This window comes from Zonotrichia leucophrys, chromosome 4 (genome assembly GCF_028769735.1).
Source record: "Zonotrichia leucophrys gambelii isolate GWCS_2022_RI chromosome 4, RI_Zleu_2.0, whole genome shotgun sequence".
Classification (NCBI taxonomy): domain Eukaryota; kingdom Metazoa; phylum Chordata; class Aves; order Passeriformes; family Passerellidae; genus Zonotrichia; species Zonotrichia leucophrys.
In genome coordinates, this window is record NC_088173.1 from 4646407 (window position 1) to 4672138 (window position 25732).

Here is a 25732-nt window from a genome sequence, read left to right on the forward strand (position 1 = left end):
GCAAAAGCTTCAATTTTCTTTGTCACAGTCAATAATTTCTCAAAAGTCACATTGATAAGTTGCTACGGCAAAAAATTAGACATTTCACCAGTCAAATGTTTCTACTTCCATGGTGATTTTTTTTTTCCAGGCTTTTATAAGCAAAGCCAAGAATGGATCAACTATTCTTCAAAATTTTCTAGTTTCTATTGGACAGGTTCTGATTGGGTAAATTTGATCCCAGATAAACTGAATTTATGAACAATCTTTATAGCTAGACCACTAATAATGAAGCCAGCTAATACACTATTTTTATTAAGTAAGGTTATTTTATTTATGGCATACTCAAGAATACCCTCTGTTTTTCATTAGCCTTTTATTGTCTTTCTAATACTTGGTGGACAGCAGATGTGGTTGTGACAGTGCTGTGTCATCAGCTGAAGGTCATTAAAAAGAAGTCCATTTCAAACTCAACTTTTCCATTCTGTGAAGTCTTTCTAAGGTATTTTTTTTTTGTCCCAGCCAGGCTACAAGGAAATTTGCAGTTACCTTCATTTTAATAGTAGCACATGGTTCTTAATATTCACTTCGTAATTTTTCAAATAACAAGGCAGATTTGGGGAAATTCTGAGTGCTTAGAGGAAATGCTACTGGGAAAATTGGGAAAGTTTGGCAGTATATTTAGCCCATGGCAGCTGTTTTCTGGAGGTAAAACAATGAGTTTCTCCTGCTGCCCCATTAAATAAGAACTGTCCTATGATCTATTAAAAAATGAGAACATGTGTGGTACTAACAAGTTCTGATTAAGAGGCTCTTTTGTGAAAAGTATTGATCGTTTTCATGATGCTGCTGTTGCTAATTCTTCCAACAGATAATGTCTGCTGCTTGCAGTAAAGAAAAGAATGATATGAAATTTTACAAATTAATATGAACTTGGAATTTACCATTATGGTCAAAGAAAGACATTTGATGAATGGATGTGCAGCCTCAGAGCTGTGCTCTAATGACGGGGTCATTTCACATTGATGGATAGGTTATGTGGTGTATTCAGAGGCTTAAAAAAGGGTTGCATTTGTCAAACACAGGGAAGCATCAAAGTGTGTGTGTATGACTGTGTGAGCAATAGAATCATTACAGTTTGCCTTTGAACAAAGTCAGGAAATATATTGATCATATAGGTTTATGCACTAGGGGAGCAACTAATGATGATCCAGTCAATGTGTTCCGTGAATGGCTCAAGGGGATAATCATTAAAACATTACACCACTATGCCATTTTGGAACCTGAATATGAAACCTGGAATTTCAAACCCTCATACAGAACAATTGGCATTTGAATTTATGAAATAGAATTACTTCTTTGGTTTGTGCTGCTTCAGTCACTTCATCCTTACAATTCTACTTCAATTAATGCACTGGATGTTTGCATCCAGATCATCAGCCAGCATGAGAGTGGCAGCACACTGACAACATAGGGATCCAGCAGCAGGGAATACTGACTATCAGTGGAAGAAGATTTTCCTGAATTTAGGACATGTTGCAGCAGAGATGCCAAATAAGGTTGGTTGAGCCAGTACTTGTGTGGGTGCTTGACAAAGCAGACATTGAATTGGTGTCTGAAGTGAGCACAGAATTTCAAGTATTGAGTAGACAAAGCCAGAAGTAACCTAGACAAAGGACGAGTAAATAGAGAAATGAGAAAAGTATAGTCTTAACAAAAATGCTTAGTAATATAAAAACTGTGTTAACCACATAGAGATTTTTAGCCAAAAATTCTTGATGATGCAATATAAAAAAGTCCATGATGATGCAGTGATCAATGAAGGTGATACTAATGCCAGCAGAGGGATTGCTGTTTGTAAAGTAGACTGGTATGTATCCACCTAGGATTTCACCAGCATCTAATACCACTATTTATAGGCTATCTGAATTTGGCAAGGCAGCTCATGTGTACTCGGTGTAATATACTATAACTACACTGTATCAAGCACATAAACACTTGCTTTCTTAAGTATATCTCTGTACTGTGCTTTTTATCTTCCAGACACTGCATACTTATACCTAATCATTTCTATTTTCAGGGAAGCACTCGCCAAAATTTTAAACTTCCTTTATCAAAATCCTTTAATAAGCCAGAAAAAGACTTTTAGCCACCATGCGAACATTTAAGTCACTATTTTAGATGTAGTTAGGTTTTGTTTATGAAATGCCATTGACCTATGTTTAATCAATTTTTAAACCTTCAAGATCTGCTCAGCAGCCACCTCTAATTCAGAAGAAAACTGGAGTGAACCATATTTTTCATCCATTTTCAGTATCATTCAGCTGCCTGAATGCACTGTTAGGATGAATTTTTTGATTTAAATGAAAAAACATGTTGACAAGTCTATCAGATTCTGAATATAGCAAGAACAGAATAATGTTACTTCTAAGCGAGGAAAGAAATAGATCCTTAAATCCCCTAAAGGAAGCTCCTTCATATAGCAGGTACAAAATAACACTAAAAGAAGTGCACAAATGCTGACAAAATCTATGAGCAAAAAAAAACCCCAAAGCCTCTATATTTTCCCGAATTTAAGCAAACTTGCAGTAATATTTTTTCTGTCTTACCAATGCCTTATTTTGGTGTTTGTCTCTCTGTTCCTTTCTAAGAGATTTGTCCATTGACCTGCTGCTGGGTGCAGGAAATGGGAACTCAGGAAAAGGTGTGAATGAACAGGAGAAATGGAATGAGCAAAGATGAACACATGTAGTAGAAAATCTGCAGCTGGCTGGGCAGCAGGAGTTTCATGTGAGCAAACAAAAAATGCAGACATAGAAGCTGAAATAAGTAGCGCTGAGTGAATTGTAAGTATCTTTTAAATATCATTATTTATCTGTAAGTACAATTTTGCCAAATTCAAGATGAACTGGAGAAGCCAAATTCTAAGAACAATATAATTAAATGTTCTGTTATATATCTTAAAACAAGTCACACGTACAGTTCTATTTATTTAATATAAAGGCTCCTTTCAATTTTGATTTTGGCTCTCCATATTTAACAGCCACTATAATAATCTCTTTGGAAACTAGCTGAACAAACTTGTGAGAAGATTTTAAAAATCAGAGGATACTATTAAATTTCAAAGTTAAAATGAAGATTGTTGTGGATTTCTTTTGCCCCCTGTTTACACGTGAAGGGGAATTTCAGGTCATCTAGAGAGCTACATCAAAATATATTGGGAGCTTTTATTTCTATATGCAAATGTCCTGCTTGCTGTTCTGATGCTGCATGGTTTGTCTTCTTGCTGAGGCCTGGGAAGAACATATTTGTGATAGTGGCTGCAGTCACTAAAGCAGTGAACCTTACAGTGTAAAGTTTTGAAAAATAGATGAAACAAGCTTCAATTATGGAAATATTTGCTTTCTATTTCATCCCATTAATGGGTTTAAACATAATTTAGATACATTTACTTGTATGTGCCTTTTATAACTGCTGAATTTGAAAAGTACATGTATAATCAGAAATAACTAGGAAAGTCCAAAAACATGCATCTTTAAGAGTTGTCAGAGTCACAAACTGCATAATGCTGCTGAGGAAAATAATTACCAACATGTAATGGATGTTGTGGTTTAACCCCAGCCAGCAACAAGTCCCAGGCAGCTGCTCAATCATTCTCTCACAGCTAATGGGAAAGAGGATTGGATGGGTAAAAGTGAGAAAACTCATGGGCTGGGATAAAGACAGTTTACTAGGTAAAGCAAAAGCCTCACACACGAGCAAAGAAAAGGAATCCATTTACTGCTTCCCATGGGCACACAGGTGTTCAGCCATCCCTAGGAAATCAAGGCTTCACCACGTGTATTTGGGAAGTACAAACACCATCACTCAAAATGTGCCCCCCTTTCTTGTTCTTCCCCCTGCTTTAAATACTGAGGATGTCACTGTATGGTCTGGAAAATCCCTTCGGCCAGCTGGGGTCAGCTGCTCCCCCTGTGTCCTTTCCCAACACCTTGTGCACCTCCAGCCTCCTCACAGAAGGTATCTTGACACTGTGTAAGGGCTGCTCACCAGTAACAAAATCAGTTGTATTATCAACCTGTTGTATTATCAACCCTGCTTTCAGCACAAATCCAAAACACAGCCCCATACCAGCCACTGTAGAGAAAATTAACTCTACCCCACCCAAACCCAGCACAATTGATGAGGGGAAATTGGCAATTTGTTCTGCTGAATGTGTAATATAGAGTACCCCTTTCCTTTTCTACTCTTCTACCGTGTAGTATATTTAATTTATTTTTTGTACATAGAAAATATGGAAGTTCATAATAAAAACTGAGACAAAGACAAAACTCTCATTGAAGTTTTAAGGTACACATTTTTGTCTCCTAACCATCACCACTGTACAGAAGAAGAAATGCCCAACTCAGAAATTGAAGAACTACACAGAAAATACAAACTACTCCTCTTTCAATGTTCTTTTATGTTCGCTGGTTCATTCTTCCAGATCTTGGGGAATGTAATCAGAGGAATAAAGCAGTTGAAAGAGTTCGGTGTTTGATCATCTATTTGAAAAAAGCTTAACCATGTTTTCATGCCGGTTGTATCAACTGTTTTTGTTTGGGGTTGGTTTGTTTGTTTGCCTGGGTTTTTAATAAGTTATCTATTACAGATGGGCCCAGATCCAAATGACACCACTTCTGCTCCATCCTGAATTGTGTGTATCAGGTTGCAGATACCAATCTGAATGTCATAAGCTAGAGCAGGGTGGAGTGGAGCTTGTCTTAAGATATGATTCCCTCATTCTTTCAACTTGGAATTGTCATGATTTTGACAGGTACAAGCTAACTAATTTTTGCCTAGTCCTTAAATAAACTGGAAACTGTAGACTGTCCTGTTAGAAGGAGCAACTGTCCTTTTATGTTGCTGAAACTGTAAGATGGCCTGTGGCTTTCTAAATTTGAGTTTCTTTTGTTGCTGGTGTTATTCACTGGGAAAGAATGTGGCCCCGTTTCCAGTGAGAGAGGGTATGAAATGTTAAAAAATAGAAGTGATAGGTGGATTTTAAAGGGACTAAAAAAACCCCAATGGGGTCAGAATTTACAGGAAAGCAAAAGAAGGCCTTCCCCATTCAGCAGCACCCAAACAGCTATCTGTTCATTTCCTAGCTAAATAATTAGATTCTAGCATGTGACAGTTACAAAGAGGCACATAATAAACAAAGAATTTTTTTTTAAAAATGGTAGTCTACACAGCTGTTTTTAAATGCACATCACTGACTTGCTGCTCCCTTCCCCCATCTCCTTGGCTTCTTGTTTCAGCATAAGACATCTGGCATACAAGTTATTCAAGTTCAGAAACTAGTTACTGAAATCTAATTAATAAATAAGTGCTAGTGGTTTTAGACCATAACAAGTTCCCTAATTCATTTTTACAAGCAGTTGGAGTAATCCACAGATGTTTGTAACAGATGTCAGGCACAAGGATTGCTGTAACTAGCAGCTTTTGTGTAACAAATGGTGAGGTAAACTGACACTAAGCAGGATACCTGCAAGATATTTATATATTGTAGAATTTTGAAGCCATTGGGTTGTGGTATCAGAAAATTTTGTAAAATATTCATGTCTCAATAGGACATGTATTGTACATATCTGTACTTGAGAATAAGGCCTCTATGAAGCTATTTTGGGAAAGAAATAAAATACATTTTTATATTGTTTTAATTTTACATTAATTGAAGGTCAGTCACTGTGAAGAAAACAGGTCCTTAAATCACATGTGATTGGCAAGCAATTAACTTATGGTAAATGAATTGCATGGGCAATGGAATACAGTCTGTCTTGACAGGTAAAAGCATTTTTCATTAGAGTAACATTAATAAATGACTGGAATTTGCCTAAGATTCAGGCTTGTACTGAATATTAGATCTACTTAGAAATTCTATCCTGTAACAAGGTCCAATATGTTAACATTTAAAATTTCTGAATCAGAGCAAACAAGACACCTCAAAATTTCCAGTAGAATGAAATTACTAGTTTTTATTTAGAAGAGTTTTAATTACTTTTTCCCCAAAATTTAGTAATGTGAAATAGACTAATAACTTGATACCACAAAACCCATAAAATACAAAAATACATCAACTAAATTTTACTTATAGTATTACATAGTTGAAAGAAAATAATATCAGGTTTTTTTTCCTTTTCTTTCAAATTGACATTTTAAATTGTTTGTTTCCAAGTGTTTATTTCTGCATCTCAGGATGATGTGTACATTAAGTAAACTTGGGAATTAATATATTTGAGGAAATGCATCTTGTTTGCTCTAAGGAAAATATTTAGTTTAGGAGATACAGAGTACCTTAAAGTGATAAAATCCTAATATGAACAAGGTAGTTTGTAGTTATTACATGTTATCTTGATGAAGGTAAACGGGTAGGAGCATAAGATTATTTTAACCATCTAATACATATAATGAGATATTGTTCTAACTAAATGAAACAAGCTTCTTTTCCTTTCTGCCTCTACCCTAAGTTTTCCTTAGTGAAGACAAAGTCCAACATGGAATTGTTTGGATTCAGTTGCTATCACTTATGCTAGGGATTTGGCTCTTATTAAGATATCCCAGGAGAAGCTCTGCTGCCCAAGAACATAAAATGCTGAAGCGTCACTGCAAATTCTTGAATTATGTTAGTTCTGTCTTAATATAGAATATTTTAGCCCAGTTCAAAATCGGTGACATTTCTTCTGCAGCTGTGCCTGTCCTATTAACAACTGCCTGAAGGCAGATACCTTGTGGATTGGAAACCTGGAGATTTCCTGTCCTGGGGCAGTTTTGTTCTTACAACTCTGGCTTTAGGAATGAATGGAGCCATTAACGATACTGTTCCGTGGAAGTGTCCTCTATCTTAATCAGCAGAAAACAACTGTTTTGTAAAAAACAATAAGTAAACTTTCAAATTCTGGTCAAATTCCACTTTAGATAACAGCACCCTGCTGACCATTTCAGATGGATAGTAACTGCCTATTAACTACTCTGTGTTATTGAATGGCATAGTTAAGCAGCTGTTGCATTTTGTTTGATGGAGATGTATTAAGTGAATCTCCCATGGTTTTGTTGTTTTGGTTTTTTAACAAAACATTTTGGGAATGGTAGAGGTTGCAGAAGCATCAATGATTATTAATTTTTTTTCCTGTTAAGTCTAATTCCTGCAGTGATACACATGAAATCAGTTTTAAAAAATAACACAGAAATGCAATTTTACTGCTAATCTTGTTCTTAAGCCATTTAAATATGCAGATCTCTAAGATATCTGATATTAAATTTACCATAGGATAGGATCAATGCAGTTTTAAAAAATAAAGTGGTATTCAACAAATAAAAATATGACAGTTACAATCAAAGTCAGCTCATTACTTTTTATCATATGCCAAGGTGGCATATTAAGGATTGTTTCTTCTCCATTTCTGCAGTTTAAACAGACTAAGGTGGATTTTTGGTATCTATTGAATTTGACACATCAGATTGATAAAAACAGCAGAGCAGAGAACATCCAATACAGGAATCAGATTCACCACAAATCAAATCTGTAGTGTGAGCTTATTCCAAATTCAGAAGGTCCTTGTAGCAGTGAGGATTTTGTCAGCTGTATAAGCATGACCTCATTCTCTATACCTGCAGAGAAGATACAATTCAGTATAATCCTTCAATTCTTGGATAATAGCTGTTATTGTCATTATCTCTCTGCACCTCCTTTCCCAAAATCAAAGCATCTTTATAGTTCATATATTCTGGAGACGTTTAGCATAACAGGCATAATGAGCAAATTTTATTTCTGTTATGCAATATATCTGGAGTACCTCATTAAAGTGCAGGTACGTTAAATGAAGACTAGTAATATGCTGCTTTAGCATGCGTTTAAACAAGAATTTGAAAATTTGCAATTATTAACCTTCACTGGTAATGTTATAAATTCCTTTGGTAATTTACTGATGGATAGGTGAATCAAAGCACTGATTTGTTAAGTGACTTCTTTAGTATTCATTAGTGGTAATACTGGAATAGGTGTGACCTGTTTACTTAGAAATGCAATTCTATTGATATCAGCAGAATTTTTGCTATTGTCTTCAGTGGGGCAAAAACTGCCTTAATGATCTAGATTTCTGCTGCTTCTAAATACTGTTTTTTCCTGTTTACAATAATGCTGAAATAGAATCCTGTATAGAGGGAATTGAGGCATTATTTTAATATAGATATAATAAATCTGCACTATTTGGAATTAAAAAATGAATGTGTAAAATAACTAATATTACTGCAGTGATACCTTCCTGTTTTTTCAGTTAACTCTGCAATTGATTACTTTATGGAACAGAAGATCAATATCCTGCAAGTATAGAAGCCAGATAGGGAGTTTCTTAATGGAGATAAAACACCAACATTCACTACGCATTTGACTTAAATCTAGAGATGGGTGGAGAAGAAGAGACAGGTATGTGAGGAACTCTGCACGCATTTATTTTTATAAAACTTCTACCTCTTTTTTTTTTTTTTTTCCCTAAGGAATTAAATTTCTACTTTGGAAATCACATTCTGGCAAAGGGGAAGAGTTATCTTTTGTAGGAACACGAAGTCTAAGATCATGGACAAAGTAATATTAACAGGAGACAGAGACATTCCAAGAAGCCAAGTTAAACATCTTAAATCAGCATAAAGGCAAATAGATTTTTAAAAAACCAGGGAAGGATAGCTTTAATTTTAACACTCTTTAGTTTCTGCAATGGTAAATGGAACCTAAAGCTGGCAATGGAATGCGGAAGGTTCCTTAGGAAGAGGATTACAGCATTGTGGGACTGGATCAACTTTCATGAAAATGGTTTCTGCAGGAACTAGATGAAGTCTCTTTTCATCTCTCCTTTCTGAAAGAAGGAAAAACCTATGATAGTTAAGGGCTTTGATATATTAATGGTCCAAAGCAAAGTTCTGAATAATGATAAAAACTGTACCTTAAGCTCCTGAAAAGATAACTTATTTCAGATTCACCGCAGCTGGTATTAATTTTTAATGCACACTTATTCCTCAGGCCTTTTCCTACAGTATTTTTATTGTATATTTAACATGTTACTGTAAGTAATAACAAGTCTTTAAAATTTGCAAAATTAAACATGTCTTTCTTGCCACACCAGTATGCTCTTCAAGCCAAAAGTTTAGCTGCAAATTGTTCTTGCAAATCAAAACCTATTTTTTTTTTTTGGAGTATAAAGACATTTTGAATGTAGAAGAAAGGAAATCACAATTTGCTGAGTAGATGTAAACTGTAGATAATCAGAAACATTATAAGGGACTGACATTTCCTTGTTCTATGGCTCCACTCTGGTAATATTACTACTTTAATGTGATTTATAACAAAAGCAAAAACATACTAAAGTATTTTCACTTTAAGAAGACAGCACTAAAGAAACTAAAATGGAAATCTGTTGCTAAAGTATTCAGTGAAGACCAGACTAAACACTTTAGCCAAGCAGCACAGATTACATGCTGTATGTTCAAGCCGCTCCAAGTGAAAACAAGCCAAGTGCAGACATAAGGAGAGGCAAAGGAATGGAAAAAAAAAACTCCAACCGAAATCAACAGCATATATAATAGGTGATTATGCTGTTGTTTGAAAAAGTTGTGTGAAAATTTGAAAGAGCCTCTATTACGTGATTATAATTTTCTAATAAAAAATCCTTCCTATTTAAATCAAATCCCTCCTATTTACAGTGTTAACTGTGACAGTGAGAAATCTGCCAGTGCCCAAATTAGTCTGGTATTTTCATGGTGTCAAATACTGTAATATGTACAACTGGCAAAGAACAACATAGTTTCATGTATCAAGTGCCAGCAGCAACACCCCTCTAGCAGTGCAGTTTAATGGAGGCTATCAGACTAGAGCACACTGAAAACCTCTCTCCCTCTTTTTTTGGCAACCTTAAAAATATAAAGACGCAGTCATTACACTGGAATTTACATGACCTATTTTTCCAAACGTATGATTAACACATTTCCAGCATCACGCCCTTGAAGAAAAACGATTTTGTTTCTGATACTTGTCCAGACACTGAACACATGAAGTAAGGAAAAAGTTCCCAGGACATGCATGAAACTGTCACTTGACATCACACACACACAAGTTCCAATCAAGGCAAATTTTCCTCCAGATGTTTTGACACGTACAATGGCAGCGTATTGAATAATTATTTATTTTGCTTTTGTGAGTCATGGCAAGAGACAGACTTTTTGAGATTTATGAGCACATCCTCTGGATGACATAGGCTTTATGTATTGTATTAGAAGTGTAAATGTTTGTCCTTGTTTTTTTAAATATTGCACACTATGTATCTACAAGATAAGTACTGAAATGGCAAAGTCACAGGCAAATTAGCAATGCCTAAACCAATTTATTTCCCAAAATATTAAATATTTTGAATATGAATTTCAATTTTTTAACATTACTTTTATTGAGAAATACATATATTGAGAAATACTACATAAAAAACCTTATTTGCCTCTCTGTTGTTGTGCTACTAAATAGCCAGCACTTTGAGATTGTGATCCCTACAAGCTTCAGACAAATTACTCCAAGCAGCCTTCTGCAGTTTTGTTGAGCTACCCATGTGTGCATAGTTCACCCTAAAACCTAATTTTATCTTTTGCACTTACTTATTCATTATTTGCATTAAAATTAAAAGTTACATCTATAGTGGAAACAGTTGGGTGCTGGTGGCAGAAGGTGGCTCTCCAGCAGGCCATTAAGGAACCAGAAGCGAAGTACCTGCGATGAGATACAAAGATGGCTGTGACTTCTTGGTGTCTTTCTTGTGAAGCATCTAAGATTAGGTGCTAAATAAGCACATCTTTAGTAGTTTTCTGAAGGCCACATCTTCCAGGTTTCCCTGTTTGAAGGGAAATAAAGGACAAATGAGGCTCAGGGATGCCACTTCCTTTGAATGGGATGAATCACACCATGAAGGATCGATCTGCAGCTTGGGAGACTGACTTTACTCCTCTCATGGAGAACCAGGCATAAGCACGTAAGCATGTTCTGACTGTTGGGACAGGAAAGTTGTGACTGCAAGAGGGTCTGTGGAGCTGGGGCAGTGCTGGATGAAGCCAGCTTTCTTTGCTGCCTTGAGACACATGCTCAGTGTGCCTGCATCAAGGCGGGGGTTGAATCCCCCACTGCAAGGCACCTCACTGCAAGGGGCTCCAGGACCCCCACAGACCTCATTTCCTGGGGGCTCTAAAGGGCTTAGGATTGCATGCATGGACAAAAGAGTGCAAAAATCTGTTTTATATAACACAGATTATCTGTGTTATATAAACACCAGATAAACTGTAAAAGAAAGTGGATTGGTCTGTCTCTTCCTCCTCTCTTACCCCTGATCCAGACCACTAAGGAACCTGAAATGTTGTTAGTATTGGGAGCATATTAAATTGTGAGCTCGTTAGCCAACACTTTCAAGACTTGAAGTTTGTTGTGTGAGTTGGGAGCTTGTTGAACTTAGTTGTAAAAGTTAAGGGCTTGTTAATCAACATTTTTGAGACTAAATAGCTGGCTTGTTGGAGTTAAGATGATGATACAATATGACATAAAAGTTCCCTGACACCTGGATTGGTGTATTTGTTCAGTGTGATAACAAGTTCTAAAGAACATCAAGCACCCTACCAAGTGGGTCGTGACACTCCATTGGGAGGGAAGATGCTTCTCTCCTTTCACAGGAGTGTCCTGTTTCTGTTCCCTAGGAAGATCACAGTGGGACACCTCCAGCAAATGTCCTCCTGAGGCATTGTGCCCTGATGGGAGGCGGCTGCATGCAGACGGCAGGGAGGTACCTCCAGACAATGGGCACAGGGATCCATCCCCGGAGAACTGGATATACAAGCACCAACTAGTGGAGACCCTGCCTATTACCTATTGCTGGCATAGACAGGGAGACAGAGCTGACGAGGATGCCTACGGCAATGTAATGAAGTCCTATTCTCAGACATCAGTAATGGGCAAACTTCATATGTAATTTTCCAACTATATTTTAAAGCCCATTTGGTGACAGTGAAATTTCACAAATCAATGAACTTCTTTTTTCTACAGAAAAGTTCTCCCAGTAAAATCTTCTCACCTTGAACGTTGTTTGGCGTTGTTTTGGTTTGGTGGGTTTTTTTTGTTTTGTTTTAAAAATAATTTTATTTTAGGAGCTCTGCCCCTAAAACCCTTTTGCACCTTGCGTATGAACACGTGTTGATAAATTCAAAACTCTTGTTCACTTAGTTCCTTTCATGGTGACTTCACAACAGTTCTATAATTTCGGGCTACTTAAAATCATTTCAGTTCACCAAGAGCACATCTCTTTTCTTTCATCCTTCCATAATCTTCCACTGTCCATCTCCATCAAGCGTCCATTGCTTGCTGTAGACAATGAAGCCCTCTCCTAATCAGCAATTTCTCTATTCTGTTGCAGCTCGTAGCTTCCACAGCAATCACTGATGACAGACCCCACCAGACACTTCTCAGCTTCCTTAAAAACCCATTCTCCTCTGCCATTTCCCCTTCAGTACGAGCCTGCAGACCCACGGCGTCATTCCAGACTGTGGGAGATATCCTCAACGTTAAAAATTTTAGTAAAACTGGGCAGCAGCAGCAGAAACGAAACACTCACGCTTTTTGTTAAAAGTGTGAAACCTGTCTCTACACGGCTGAGAGATGTCACGGCGCTAGCTGCCGGCGATCCCCCGCCGTTGCTGAACTCAGCCCCGTAGCACCGTACCCAGCAGCGCGGCTCTCACCGCGCAGCTCGGCCGTCCCTCCCACGCAGCTTTCCCAGCCGGCTTGCGGCGCGGAGCGGCCCTCAGCCCTCAGCCGGCCGGGGCGGTACCACCGCGGGCCCGGGCGGGCAGGGGAAGGGCGGGGGCGGCGCGGCGCCTCCTCCCGGGCTGCGCTTCCCCGGGCGGCCGGGGAGCGGCGCTGTGTCCCCGCGGCGCACGCCCCGCCCGAGCCTCCCCTTCCCGCGGCCGCAGCCCCGCGCCCGCCGCCGGCGGCAGCGAGCGAGCTGAGCCGAGTTGAGCTGAGCCGAGCGAGGTAACGGCCGGCGGGGTCTGGCGGCGGGACCGGGGAGGAGCTTCGCCCTCCCTCCGCTCCCGATAGGGCGCGGAGCTGTTCGCCGCGGTCTCCCGGGGGCGGGAAGCGGGCGGCCCCGCGACGCGTCCCGTATGGCGGCGGGCCCGGGGGACCCGTCCCCGGCGTCACGGCAGAGGAGTTGCCTGCGGGTGGGAGGGGAGGCAGCGGGGCGGGGGCGGCGCAGTTTGACCGCCCGCCCGCGGCCGGGTTGTGGGCGCGGGTCGTCGCCGGCGAGAAGCGGCCGTGGTAGCGGCAGTGTGGTCGCGGGCGGCCCTTCCGCCGCCGGGCTGGGGCCGCCGCTCGGGCCTGCTCTCCCCGGGGCCTTCGTGCGGCCTCGGCGCTCCCCGCCGCTGTGGAGAGCGCCGCGGTGCCGGCGGCCTACCCTCCTCCGCCCGTCCCCGGATTGCCCGGCCTTCTGCATAATCCCGAGTGCTGCTCTGCCGGCAGCTGGGGCCGCTGAAGGAAGGGTCGGGGCCGGCGAGCCGGTGGGAAGGCTTCGACCGCCCGTCCCGCAGCGAGCAGTGCGGGGTGCCGGTGAACTTCGTGTCGCGAAGATAAATTCACCCCGTTCAAAATGAAATCAAAGGACTCTAAGGGCTTGTTCGTTCTTACGGTCGAGAACCGCTGAAACGTCTTTATCGTGAGATAGTTTGTGACCTTTGTAGCATAGTATCCCTCCGTGCTTTGGACACGATTTGCAGTTTTGCTGGTCAAGTACCATAAGGTCACTGGGACTTTGGAGGAGCCTGGCTTCAAAAGCGAGATAAAAACCCCACCGTATTTACCAGTACTTCTCTTAACTCATGTACTGGAAGACTGAGGACAGTGTAACTGTTAAGAGAGCCTTATACGCTGTTTTATACAATGCATTGACAAAGTTTAGTCTGCATCTTAGTCCTGTAGGAGAACCTTACAGTGAAAAGTTGAGAGTAACTTCTTTAGAACTCCAAAAAGGGTGAAAGTTTTAGATAACCCGTCTCTAGTTGTGATTTGAGAGCCAAAGGCTGAAATACAAACGGACAAAATTACAGCAAGGCAGAAAAAGTTAAGCATGGTATGCGTTTGTAAGGCAGAAAGTTTTAACCCTCATTCTTCCCGGCACAGTCACCCTGGCTGGGACGGGGCTTGCGTGTGTCACATGCTTGCAGCACGTGTGTGCAGTTCGGGTTCCTGTAGACTGTGTGAAGAACTGGTGAGGAAAATTTAACAGCATCAAAGCATGTGTTAAAATCCGGTATTTTATTTTTCAATAAATACAGGGTTTTTCTTACTTTCTCTTGGCTTTTGTTTTGTTTTAGCTATGGAGTTGCTGTCTATTTCTTGTTGCCTTGTTTACATTTTTTTAAAATACTCTTCCTCTTTTGTATTAGTGTAAATGCATTTTGTCTGGGGAAGCTACTGATATAGAGGGAATATAAAAATGTTACATATGGGGCTTTGGGGGATTTTAGGTCTCAGGTGTTGTGCAGTCTCTTGTCTTTTACTCCTGCCTGTGTACTTTGTAGTCTATGCTAAGTGGATGACACAGTCAAATTACTATTTCAGGAATGTTTATAGAGCTAAATTTACATGCAGAACCACTCCATTAAAAATAATCTTTGACTTTTAAGAGGTTGCTGCCTTAGATTTTCTTACAGAGGCTCTGCTACTGTAAGAATGCCAGTAGGGCATTAATTAGCTGTCAGTTATATTGCCTGTCAGAACTGAGTAAGGCTGAGTTTTGAATAGTCTCTGGAAGCATGATGTGGGCAAGTTGCATCTCCAGGACTTCTGGAGTTCTCCTTCCTCTTTCCAAATACCTCTCTGTCACTTGTGGTGGGGAGTTGGAATAAAATCTTAAGCCGTAGTACTGATGTCAGGTGTGGAATTGCAGAAGCATCAACATTACCAAAAGATTCTTCTTTGTTTGAGCCTGTAGCATCACTTCAGATATCGGGCATAGGTCACAGTAACACAGCTGGGCTGTGTGGGTTCTGCACTGGGGACAGCCCAGGTAGCCCAAGAGCTCAGCATCCTGCAAGGTCTCCCCTCAAAGCCAAATTTGCCATGGGAAACCCTTTCTTCAGCATGCTTTAGAGGGCTGTGAGCTGGATAGGAGAAGGACATAGAAGGGAAGCTGTAAAAGGATCAAATATCTCTAAATGTCTCTAGAAGTGGAAAGACATTTTGCAGATACTCTTTACTGTTTTCCACACAAAAAACTCCACAAACTCAAAACCAAAAAAACCCAAGCAACAACTTTCTCCTCCTAAACAAGGAGAATAACTGGTTGTTTTTGTTGTTTGTTTTTTTTTTTGGTTTGTCATGCTGCATATCTGCACTCTTCATAATATCAAGGCCACTTGCATTTTTTTTGCCCAAATCCCAATTTTGTCCTTCAGCACACAGCAAAAGGAAGTTCCTTTCAAGCAGGCCTGGTGGTGGAGAACACACTCACTGGTGGCTTTCCTCCTCCTACACCACTGCTTTAATCATGTACATCCAGCAGATTTGACTGTACCTTTCTGGGAGTTCTATTTGTGTCCTGAAAGGAAACTGCACAATGTGGGGTTCCACAGCTTCTGTCACCTGTGAAACACTCGGTGACTTCCACTGCAGGTTGACTTCTCATGACATGGCATGTGCAGAAGAGTTTTTGAGTCCTTCCTAGGAAACATGGCTCTGTCCTTCCTGCAGGTTGTGTTTGCTTCATAAGCGTCTGCTTCAGATGAGTTTGTGCTGGTTTTGTACTCTTGAACTTTGTGTGTAGTTGGATGAAGCTTTTGTTTTGTTCTCAAAGGAATACTTATTTTTTTGCAGCAGCTTCAAAAGAATCTGTCTGACCTGGGACAGACTTAAAAATCTCAAAAGTGGAAAAAATCCTAGCAGAACAGATTGCATAAAGCAGGTGTGTGTAAGTTAGTTAGGAATCAGACCTATTTGTCATTGTATTGCACTTTAACAGAACTTGATATGACAAAGGAGGACCTTTGTTAAAACTGTGGAACAGGACCTTGGAACAACCAGTAGGAATAACACAGAGAGGAAGAAGGAGAGAGTAGAAAAGATCCTTGAAGTGTTTCCAGAAGCACTGTCTTCAGCTGGGTATAGATTTGCACATTCAATAATGAAGTGGCCTTTTCCCTTGCTGACTGCTGGCAGAAATGGAAGACAGCAAAAGGCTCCCAAACCATCTTTGCTACTCCTATACTCACTGAGAAAAATCTGCTGGAAGGCATTTCCTGGTTTTTTCTTTCCTTTTTACCTTCTGGTTTTTAGAGGAGTGGCTTTTGTCCAAAAAAGAAAATCGTCTTATTTTATAAATACTAGAAAGCAAAATGAATTGCTGTTACTTTGATTTCATTGGCTGCTTTTCCTCTTGTGCTTGTATTTAAATACTTAATAGTTTTTTCTCCACTTAGGAAACCTCAAAGTGCAAATGAACAAATGTGGAAATTACCTTTGTTGAAAAGGTGTTCTGTAAAATAATTGAATGGCTTTTCAGCTTTTCCTGGTATGGTTTTTCTGAAGCCACTTTCTTGAGGTGAATAACTTTCTATGTCTGCAACATGTCCTTTGTTTTGTAAATTTGGATTCTCATCAAGTTTGTGCTTAAGTGAAGTGCTTTGTGTGTTTTGATAGCAGTTTTTAATTATTTGGGGCAGTGGAATGAAGTTAGATGTAAAATATGAGATGGGTATCTCCATTTCTTGTGAAGAGTATTTAGGCCATCAACTTGTCATGTTAGGATTGTGACAGAATAGTTGATTCTAATTCTTTACCTAATTTAGGTGTAAATGTTCAGGTTGGTTTTGGTGTTTTTTTGTGTGTTTGGGTTTTTTTGTTGTTGATGTTTATTCTTTATTTTATTTGGTGGTTTTATTGCTGATTGGGTTTTTTATAAGTTTGTTTGGAAGCACAAGGCTTGTGAGGAGTAAGCTCTAGGCTAATATGTAAACTTGAATTGTCAGACTTTGAGTACACCTAACATCTTTGGTATGTACACAATGGATTAGGAGTTGGCAGACGCTTTGATGAACCGAAGTGCAGTTCTTTAGCATTAGTGAGACTTTACAAATAAGCTGTGTAAGTAACATAATCTTGTTTTGATGTGCCAGATCTTACTTGCCTAATTTCCCACATGGTGGAATGAATCTAGTCTTCACCAGCATGGATATGTAAACCTTTTCAAGATGGTTAAGAACTGTGGCGAAGGACCAAGTGGAATGGCAAGTGAGGAAACTTACATTTATTTCTAGCTAATTCTTCTGCTATGTTATTTCATTACCTGATGTAAGTCAGCTTTTTAAAATAAGAATTCATCTAAAAACTGAAATCAGGTAGATGTTCTTATCCTTAAAAAAACTTATAGTTGAACTCAGCTTGAAGTGTTGGGTATTTATTTTAAGATATTAACTGTGCTTAATCTACTCAAACCTATTAAGTGTATTGCTCAGTGTTAAAACTGCTTAAAGTGAGCAAAATACAAATTTTAATTTGTATTCTGATTATTCCTTTGTCAGGAAGAAGCAGCCACTTCTGCTGACATCTGATTTGTATATTAGAAAGTATGGTTTCCTGACAGAAGAGTGCATTATAGTTTTTAACAGCAGATCTTTATTAAATGTGCAATCAATGGTGGTTTTGGAAAGATGAGAAAGGATCCACCGTGGGGCAACTCAGTGAAGCTAAAGATGTAAGTCCTGTGCTATTGCTATTTTTTATGTATTGCAAATAGGAATTTTTTTTCCAGTCCCAGCTCGTCAGTTTATATGTGCATGTGTTTATTTGTTTTTTTTAAAAAAGCCAGAAGGTTTGCGTGGACATTACATGATAAATATTTTATATAGTTTGAAATTAAGAAACTGTTCAAAAACCCCAAAAGTAAACCAGATTGAAAAGCTGTCACCAGCACCACCCAACCAAAACCAAATCAACCTCTTTTATATGTATGAAGTTAACTACCTTAAAGTATTCAGAGAAATTTAAAAATATATACAGATTGGGCAGCTTTGTTCATATTGTTTGACTCTTGTGTTGTGTCAAAGCTAGACAGCTTCTTCCTTAAAAAATGAAGAGAAGTAATACTGATAAATTATTTGTCATTTGAACTTGGTCACAGTTAAACCAGAAGTGTGTCATGCTGCTTAATGCTTTTAGTAAACATTCAGTAGTGGTTAGAAAACTTCTCTGATCTGTTTGCTTAAAAAATAAGGCCTTGTAATGAGCTCGAAAAACTTTACTGCCGATGGTTTCCTAATGCAATCTTTTTGATTCAAAAAGTAAAAGTATTTTTCTTCCTCTATTCCATGTGTTCTGCCTGCTCTTGAATGCTACCTGTTTGCTTCTTTTCCTATACTTGAGATGTTGTGTGTAATAGGAATTGCAGTCAGAGTATGTTTTTCAGCAGCCTGTCCGTACAGGATTGATCATTATAAAAGAGCTGGATTTAAACACTGGCAACACTTGAAGTGTTCTGCTTAAAGTCTGTTGCTGCGCAGTAATGTCAAGGTGCATGAATAACTTTCTCCCTTGCAGGATCTTTCCTTTGTCAGTGAACCTCTTTCACTGAGGAACAATCACATTTTTTATCACAGGCACCATTGTTTAAGTTAGGACAACTTTTTCTGCTGGCTAGAAGATGAATCAATTAGATACAGAAGTTTGAAAAACAAGATCTGCTGTAACTTTTTTTGTGATTGTTGAATACTTCTTCATGACAGTGAAGAATGGTGTAAGGATGGCTAATCAGAGAGGTGAACCAAAAAAAGCGTGATGAAAAAACCAGCTGCAGTTGTCCCAGCTCAGTCTGGCCAATTAGTATTTTCTGTGGTTTCTCCTTTATTTTTGGAAGTCTGCTTCTTCCTTTTCCTGTGTATTGTTTTCCTTGTCCTGCATTTCAGACTTCCTTGACCTTGTTATTGTTTCAGACATCCGTCTGGTTTGTCTGTCTAAAGTCCATATAGACACAATAGAAACTCCTGGGATATCAGAGTTGTCTGTTTTGCTTTCATAACTTTCTATGACTTGAGAACATAACAGTCAACATTCTGCTAAATGTTCAATCCCTTGGTTGTTGGAAGAGATTGATGCAGGATAATGGATCAGTGCTGTTTGAATCTGGCACTAATTTGGCATTGTCATTTGTGTGCCAGTGATGCAGGGAGGGAAGGACTAAGTGAAAATGGAAGTTCTGCCATTGATTTATCCGCACATGTTAAATTAATTGGTCATCATTGGCAAAATACCTGTTTTAGATAAAAACAGGTATTTTATGGCCTACTCAGTAATTGTTATTGGTAAATAGCGAGTCTTTGCTGTAATTTCAAATTTCTGAGCCTTACTAAGGTTTGCTTCTGAATAATTATTTGTAAAAAAATATAAATTAGTTTATTATGATCATCACAAGAACTCAACAGAGCTTTGATACTGATATAAATAAAAAAGGGAGGACATACTGTACTTCGTGCTTGTATTTCTATTAATAAATGCTTTCCTTTTCTATACAAGATTAATGCAGAAATTGCAGTTATTACAGATGCTGTAATATAACTAGATGTGTTCAAAGGCTTCATGGCAGAAGTGTGGGGGTGGACAGAAGCCTCTTCTTGCTTTATGGTTTATAGAGTTGTAAAGTGTTTTTAAGAATTAAAAAAAAGTCCATCCAGGCTGAGGCACTTCTGGATATGACTTGGTTCAACCCAGTAATCGCATTAAGCAGGAGTGCCTGAAGCATATTACCCAAGCCCTGAAACAGCCTGGTTCAAGCAGGGCTGTTTGGTCAGGTTTTGAGAATATGTGAGGTTGCAGACTCCACAACCTCTCTGCCAGTGTTTGAACACTGAAGAATTCCTGTTTTTTCTTAAAATGTCATGGGTGGGGGCAAGTCAAGGAAGACTTGAAAGATTTGGTAACATGTTACATCTTCCAGTACTTTCATAAGAGGAGTAGTTTCTGAATGTTAACTGAATGTAGATGTTCCATAATGTTAACTGCTCCTCAGTAGCAGAGGAATATTTGTGAACTGGCCACCTGGCATTGCAAACTTTACTTTTCTGGATTTCTCTTTTAAGCTACATTCTATTTGTTCTTTCCTCCAGATGCAGATTGCGTGTTTAGTTACCTGGAAAATAAGGCTGCTCTAGCTGTCAGCCATTTGAAAAGAAAAAAGGCAGACATCTAGAAAATGCTTTCCTGTATGCTTATGTATATTTTTAATCTTTTAGCTACTTAAATAGAAGACGTGGAAATGTGATTATGTATTTTATTAAAGTTTTTCTGGTTTTTTTTAATTCCAGGTCTGTAACTTCTGTTCAGTCTATCCCAGTTAGGAGAGCTTTTTTTGTGATTTTTAAGCTTGGTGCTGTCAGCCCTGTGTGAACAAACCAGAACAAAAAGCACGCTGCGTCTTAGAAAACAAAATGCCACGGAAGAGGAAAACTGCTGGGAGTCCTTCTCAGAGGAATGGCAATTCTGACAGAGCTGCTGTTGCTGTATCCCAGGGGGACCCAAGCCACTTAGTGGCACAAGCAATGCGTTATGTCAATAAGGAAGAGCTCCTCAACAGCATGTCAGAGATGTTTTCTGACCTAGATCCTAGTGTGGTTTATATGGTTCTGTCTGAATGTGACTTTAAAGGTAAATAATATACAACTGACATTATAGTTTTGTTTCATGTGCAGATAGCTCTTAAGTGGTGCAACTCCTGAAAAGTTAGTGTGGGTGTTGCAATCATATTTGTGAGTTTACCTTTTTATAAGTAGGTGAGTAATAATGTTTTGAAATTTTACAACCATGTAAGATTCTCTAATTTTAACAGTGTTTCTGTGAGCCTAATAAATGGAGCAGTGTGCTCCATAAATGGAGGTACTGCTTGGAGTGGATTGTTCTGTGACACAGAGCAGGCACTGGTGGAATTGTGAGGAGAATCTGGTTTTTCTAATTAGTTTCTGTGCCATATTCTGCAAAATGCTTAACCTGTTTCTGTACTAGGGGTATTTTATGTTCTAGATCACAATTTTTTGATGATGCGCCATATGTGATCCTGGCAGCATTTGCTTTTCCCTAAATACTTGTACTGAGCTTTTGTTTTCCATTTATTTTGCACTGTCATCTTGTCGTGTCCCCTGAGGATTAGTTTCTGCAGGATAAATTCTGTTTGCCCTGTTTAGTTCTCTGCAGCCTTGCTGGAACTGAAGCAGGGAACTGGTTTCTTTCCCTACATTCAGCTGACCTACATACCCAACTCTCCTGGCAGACTATTTTCATATTTATGCCCAGTCCCTCCCATTCTTCTGTGGTTTTAAAATTCCTCTATATGCAAGGTCATTTGCTTATGATAAAAGTACTGCATGAGGTGCAGGGGAATTAGCCACATATGGAGCATTTTAATCAATTTGCATTCATATGATCAGATGTGATTAACTGAGATTATTGTAAGAATATGTGCAAAGAAAGCAGATTTGGACATTTTTTTATATGTATGAAAACTAGGTAACCATTAAAAGGGCTGTTTTTATTTCCTAAATTGTACAGAGTTTAAAATTTAAGAACAAGTGGGAGAGTGCTGTTATAATTGTTGTTCATTTAAAAATTGAATTTCATGGAATTACTGATTCATGCTTCAAACTCTTAATAAGATTCAACCTTTACCATAATGCAGTTTTATCAAAAGCTTATTGGAGAATGCAGTAAACATGTAGAATTCACAGCCTTGTACTGTAAACAGTAGTTTAAAAATGGAAAGGTTAGCATATTTGAGTGCTAATAAGTTGTTTTCATACAGTACAGAAGCTGGAAGGATGACAAAGATTTTGTTTAATGAGTGCAGACAGAGTCATACTTAAATGAGCTTAAAGTTTTTGCTGCACTTTCAGGAAAACAGAAGCTTAGCTTTAGGGCTCAGATGATGTTTGTGCCTGCTTTTCATTTTGTTCATGTTGATCACTGGCACCCTCTACTCAATTTAGTGGCTTTACAAAGAATTAATGCAGATACTGGATTTTTCAGGGTATATTAGATAGGACATTTTAAAGTGGGCCATAGTGAATGTACTTTGCATACTTCCAGCTCTTTCATCCTTTGTAGAGTTTTTTGTTCATTTTACACTATTTCAGCTACATGAGATAGATTAGAAATAAGTATCCATTTAAATGTCCTGCTCTGATATTTTTTCCAGTTAAAATTTGTAATTTTTAGACATATTTCCATACAATTTTTAAGTTTATTAGGTTGTTATTTTTCAATATGTCCGTATTAAATTCTGCCTTTACTTCTAATGAGAAATAGGTCAAGAAGCTATGTATAAGGTGAATTGCTGAACTTCTTTTGGTTGTTTCTTTAGTTGTAGTAAATGCTTCCTCAAGAAAAAGGCTGCATGTGCATCAGCTTGGGTTTGTTTAGTTGACCATGCTTTATTCTGTTTATCTCACCCAACAGTAGAAGATGCTATGGATCATCTTCTAGAGCTGTCCACCCATGCCAAAGGAGTAGCATCCTCAAAAACCTTGAGTTTTGAATTAGCGGCATCATCATTACCTCTTGTTAATCAGCAAAGATCTACTGCAAATGAAGGAATGGGGGAAGGTCCTGCAGCACATAGTTATTCCGGAGCAGCAATAGAAAAGGTGCTGTCACCTGGTGTGCAGCTGACTGGAGAACTGGATTCCCTACTAGAAAATGCCCTTCAGAGTTACAGCTTGAGTGAGGAATTGCCTAATTCTGCAAATGACCAAATAGCACATGAGCACCCTATGGAACAGGGTGGTCTTACCAAATTTCCTGAGTGGGAAAAACCTGATTCGGTTTGCAATGTCCTACTTTTTCCAGAGCAAGCAGAGACAAATAATGAGGTTTTAGAAAACTTCTGCTGTTCCCAGCCACCAGTGAGTCAGCTGAGCATCCAGACAAGCTCACCATCTGCATCAGACAGTTTTGCAGAGATACTGGAAGATTCTGGTATGTTGGAAATACACCAGAATGTTCAACATGCTGTGGCTTCAGAAGTATATAAACTATCAAATGGAGAAATACCCTATGAAAATTCTGATCAGACACAAGATACTGTTTTGGATCAAAGTAGTGGGAGTGCTGCTTCTTGTGGGTCCTCCCAAAGACCTATGGAACTTGGAGTAACTGTTTCTGGAGATCCTAATTCAAGGTGCCTGGAACAACATGAAGATGCAGTGACTGCCTTTAGCAGCTACCAGAGTGCTTCTCTTCCAGAGGCGTGTATCTCTCCTGAAACATCCAGTTTCAAAACACAAAAACCTGCAGATGCTCAGCAAATTCAGCAGGGTTATAACTTAAATTTTCCTACACCATCAGTTCAATCTCAACAACACTGGAATCTCATGGCTCCTGTGTTTTATCCATCCAGTGGAAGTCACAGTTTTGTAATTCCTGTGGCTGCCAGTCCAGGGCAGTGGAGACCTATTTCTGACTGTAGAACTTCGGGAAAAGGACCTTTTCTTTCCTCCCCAGTGGTTTCAAATGCCTGGGATGGCAGCTCTTCTCTGAAGGTATGGGGAAATCAAGATAGAAACTCAAAATTGAACCTCCCGCAAGCACAGCAACCACGTGTTTGTCACATGATGAGAAAAAAGATGCAACTAATAGGTCAAGTACTTGTTCTTCTCAGAGGTGTTCCAGGATCAGGAAAATCATATTTGGCAAGGTAGAACATTTATATTGTGAGCTTCTAAAAAAAATTGCTTTATCATGTACAGGATTTGGCATAGGCAGAGACAGTTCTCTGACATTTGTAGTTAGTAATGTGTAAACCCTAATTGCAAGCTACACAGTACACGCAGTATGATAGGTAATAAGAATTGCTGAAAACAGAGTTGCTTGCAGGTCCTTTCCTAGTGGAAATGGAAATAGGAATGATGAGCTTTAACTTCTGTCACTGAGCAAAGGAGTTTGTCAGCAGAGCATCAGTGCTGTAGTGTTAGATCTGCTGTACTCTTACAGTCCCAGTTTATTTGGAGTGTTTTCATGGAATAACACTGATAGAAATATGCCAGCTCTTTACAGGCAGAAATTCCCCTTTCACTGTGTAACTTTTATTGTATAAGTAGTATATGTTAAGCTTCTTGGGGGGAATTTTTGATTCCTTTTCTTACTTTCTGAAAGCCTGGATTGAACTAAGACTCCTTTTGACTGACACCTGAAACATGTGATGCAATTAAGACAGAATATTTGTCAGTGTGAAAGTATGTCACTACATGTCGATGGAAAAATACCTCCCTTGATGTTTTGAAATGAGAGATGTAGGGAAACTGTATCAGCTCTCTCCCCTAGATAATCCTCAGCCTTTGGAAAAAACAAGGGAGGGAAATTATTATAGATCATATTTGCTTGGAGGTTGATTTTCTTCCTCCTCTTACTTACATTTGCTGCTTCCGTTCCAAATAATTTTAGTTTTGTGCAAGAGTGTAAAAAAAAGTATGTATGGTAGTAGAGATTGCAGCTTGGGAGGAGAAGGGGAAAAAGCTGTTTATTTCTTGATCTTTCACAGGAATTTACTTGAGGATAACCCAGGTGGAATCATTCTTAGTACTGATGATTACTTTTACAAACATGGACAATACCATTATGATCCTGATTGCTTAGGGGAAGCACATGAATGGAACAGGAAAAGAGGTGAGGCATAAATAAGGGATTAGCTTGCTCACAGTTCTGAGCTTGTGTGCTGTTTAAAAATCTGCCTGGCTTGTTATGTGACAAACATTTACCCCATTGTAGAAGTATTTTTTAATATGTGTAGAAAAAGAGTATGAGCACAAACTCAGAAGTCATCTGTTCACTGTGTGTTTTGCAATTAGAAATGCCTCTGTCTTTTTCAAGAGTATGTTTTGTCCTCAGATTTTATAATGGTGTATATTTTGGGTGGTGTCCCTTTTCTAGAGTGGTTGCCTACACCATCTCCCAGAACTATTTCTTCTGAGATGATCCATAATATACATATGCAATATGTAATGAATACACAAATAATACACAGATATCTTCCTGCTCTTGGTTATCTTTTTTTTCTCTTGTACACAAAATTGTTGTCAAATTTAAACAAAATTATAAGAGCAAGACAGAATAAATTATTTTTCCCCATTTCATAATTGGATGGGGTTTTTTTGACAGTGACCTGTGCTAAACTCACCACAGAACAAGTCTTTTTAAGTTTTTACTTGCTAAATTTGAACCATGATCCCTTTTCTGTTGTCAAATTTCTACTAGTGGAGAAATTAAATACTAAATATGGGATTCAGCAAGAACTGTGATTGTTCAGACACATTGTAACATGGCTACAGAAACATGGTGCTGTGTCTCAAAGTTAGTGGTTCTATACATTCTATACATTTCATTAATGTGTATTTAAATTACAATAATTCTTTTGGTTTTTCATATTTTGTACAGTTTACAGAGTGGACTAATCTTAAGACTGTTATAAAGCCAAGAATTTTGTATGCAACAAAGAAGTCCACTTTAAGGTGATCATGTAGTTTTTTTAGTTTAATTTACTGATTGATTAGTCATCTTGATGCATTTTACATCTGCATTTTCATTCCTTGATTATCATATGTATGTTAATTCAAAAGCTAATGCCATATCTCAGTAGTTTTACATGTGAGGGGGGATTTCTGAAATAAAGGC

General features: G+C 38.7%; 1 protein-coding gene across 5 annotated transcripts in view; it reads left to right on the plus strand.

Moving 5' to 3' along the window:
* Nucleotides 1-12824: 12824 nt before the first annotated feature.
* Nucleotides 12825-25732, plus strand: part of N4BP2 (NEDD4 binding protein 2) — a 36136-nt gene continuing 23228 nt past the window's right edge. For 2 of the 5 annotated variants that reach the window (XM_064710297.1, XM_064710301.1), the window contains exons 1-6: nt 12825-13066; nt 17203-17317; nt 17608-17780; nt 20383-20722; nt 22523-23759; nt 24603-24727. In XM_064710297.1, the coding sequence (XP_064566367.1) occupies nt 20506-20722; nt 22523-23759; nt 24603-24727 (1579 nt within the window). In that variant the 5' untranslated portion in view covers nt 12825-13066; nt 17203-17317; nt 17608-17780; nt 20383-20505. Of the gene's footprint in view, nt 13067-16506; nt 16629-17202; nt 17318-17607; nt 17781-20382; nt 20723-22522; nt 23760-24602; nt 24728-25732 lie in introns of all 5 variants that reach the window. The other 3 variants (XM_064710299.1, XM_064710300.1, XM_064710298.1) reach the window with 3 other exon arrangements.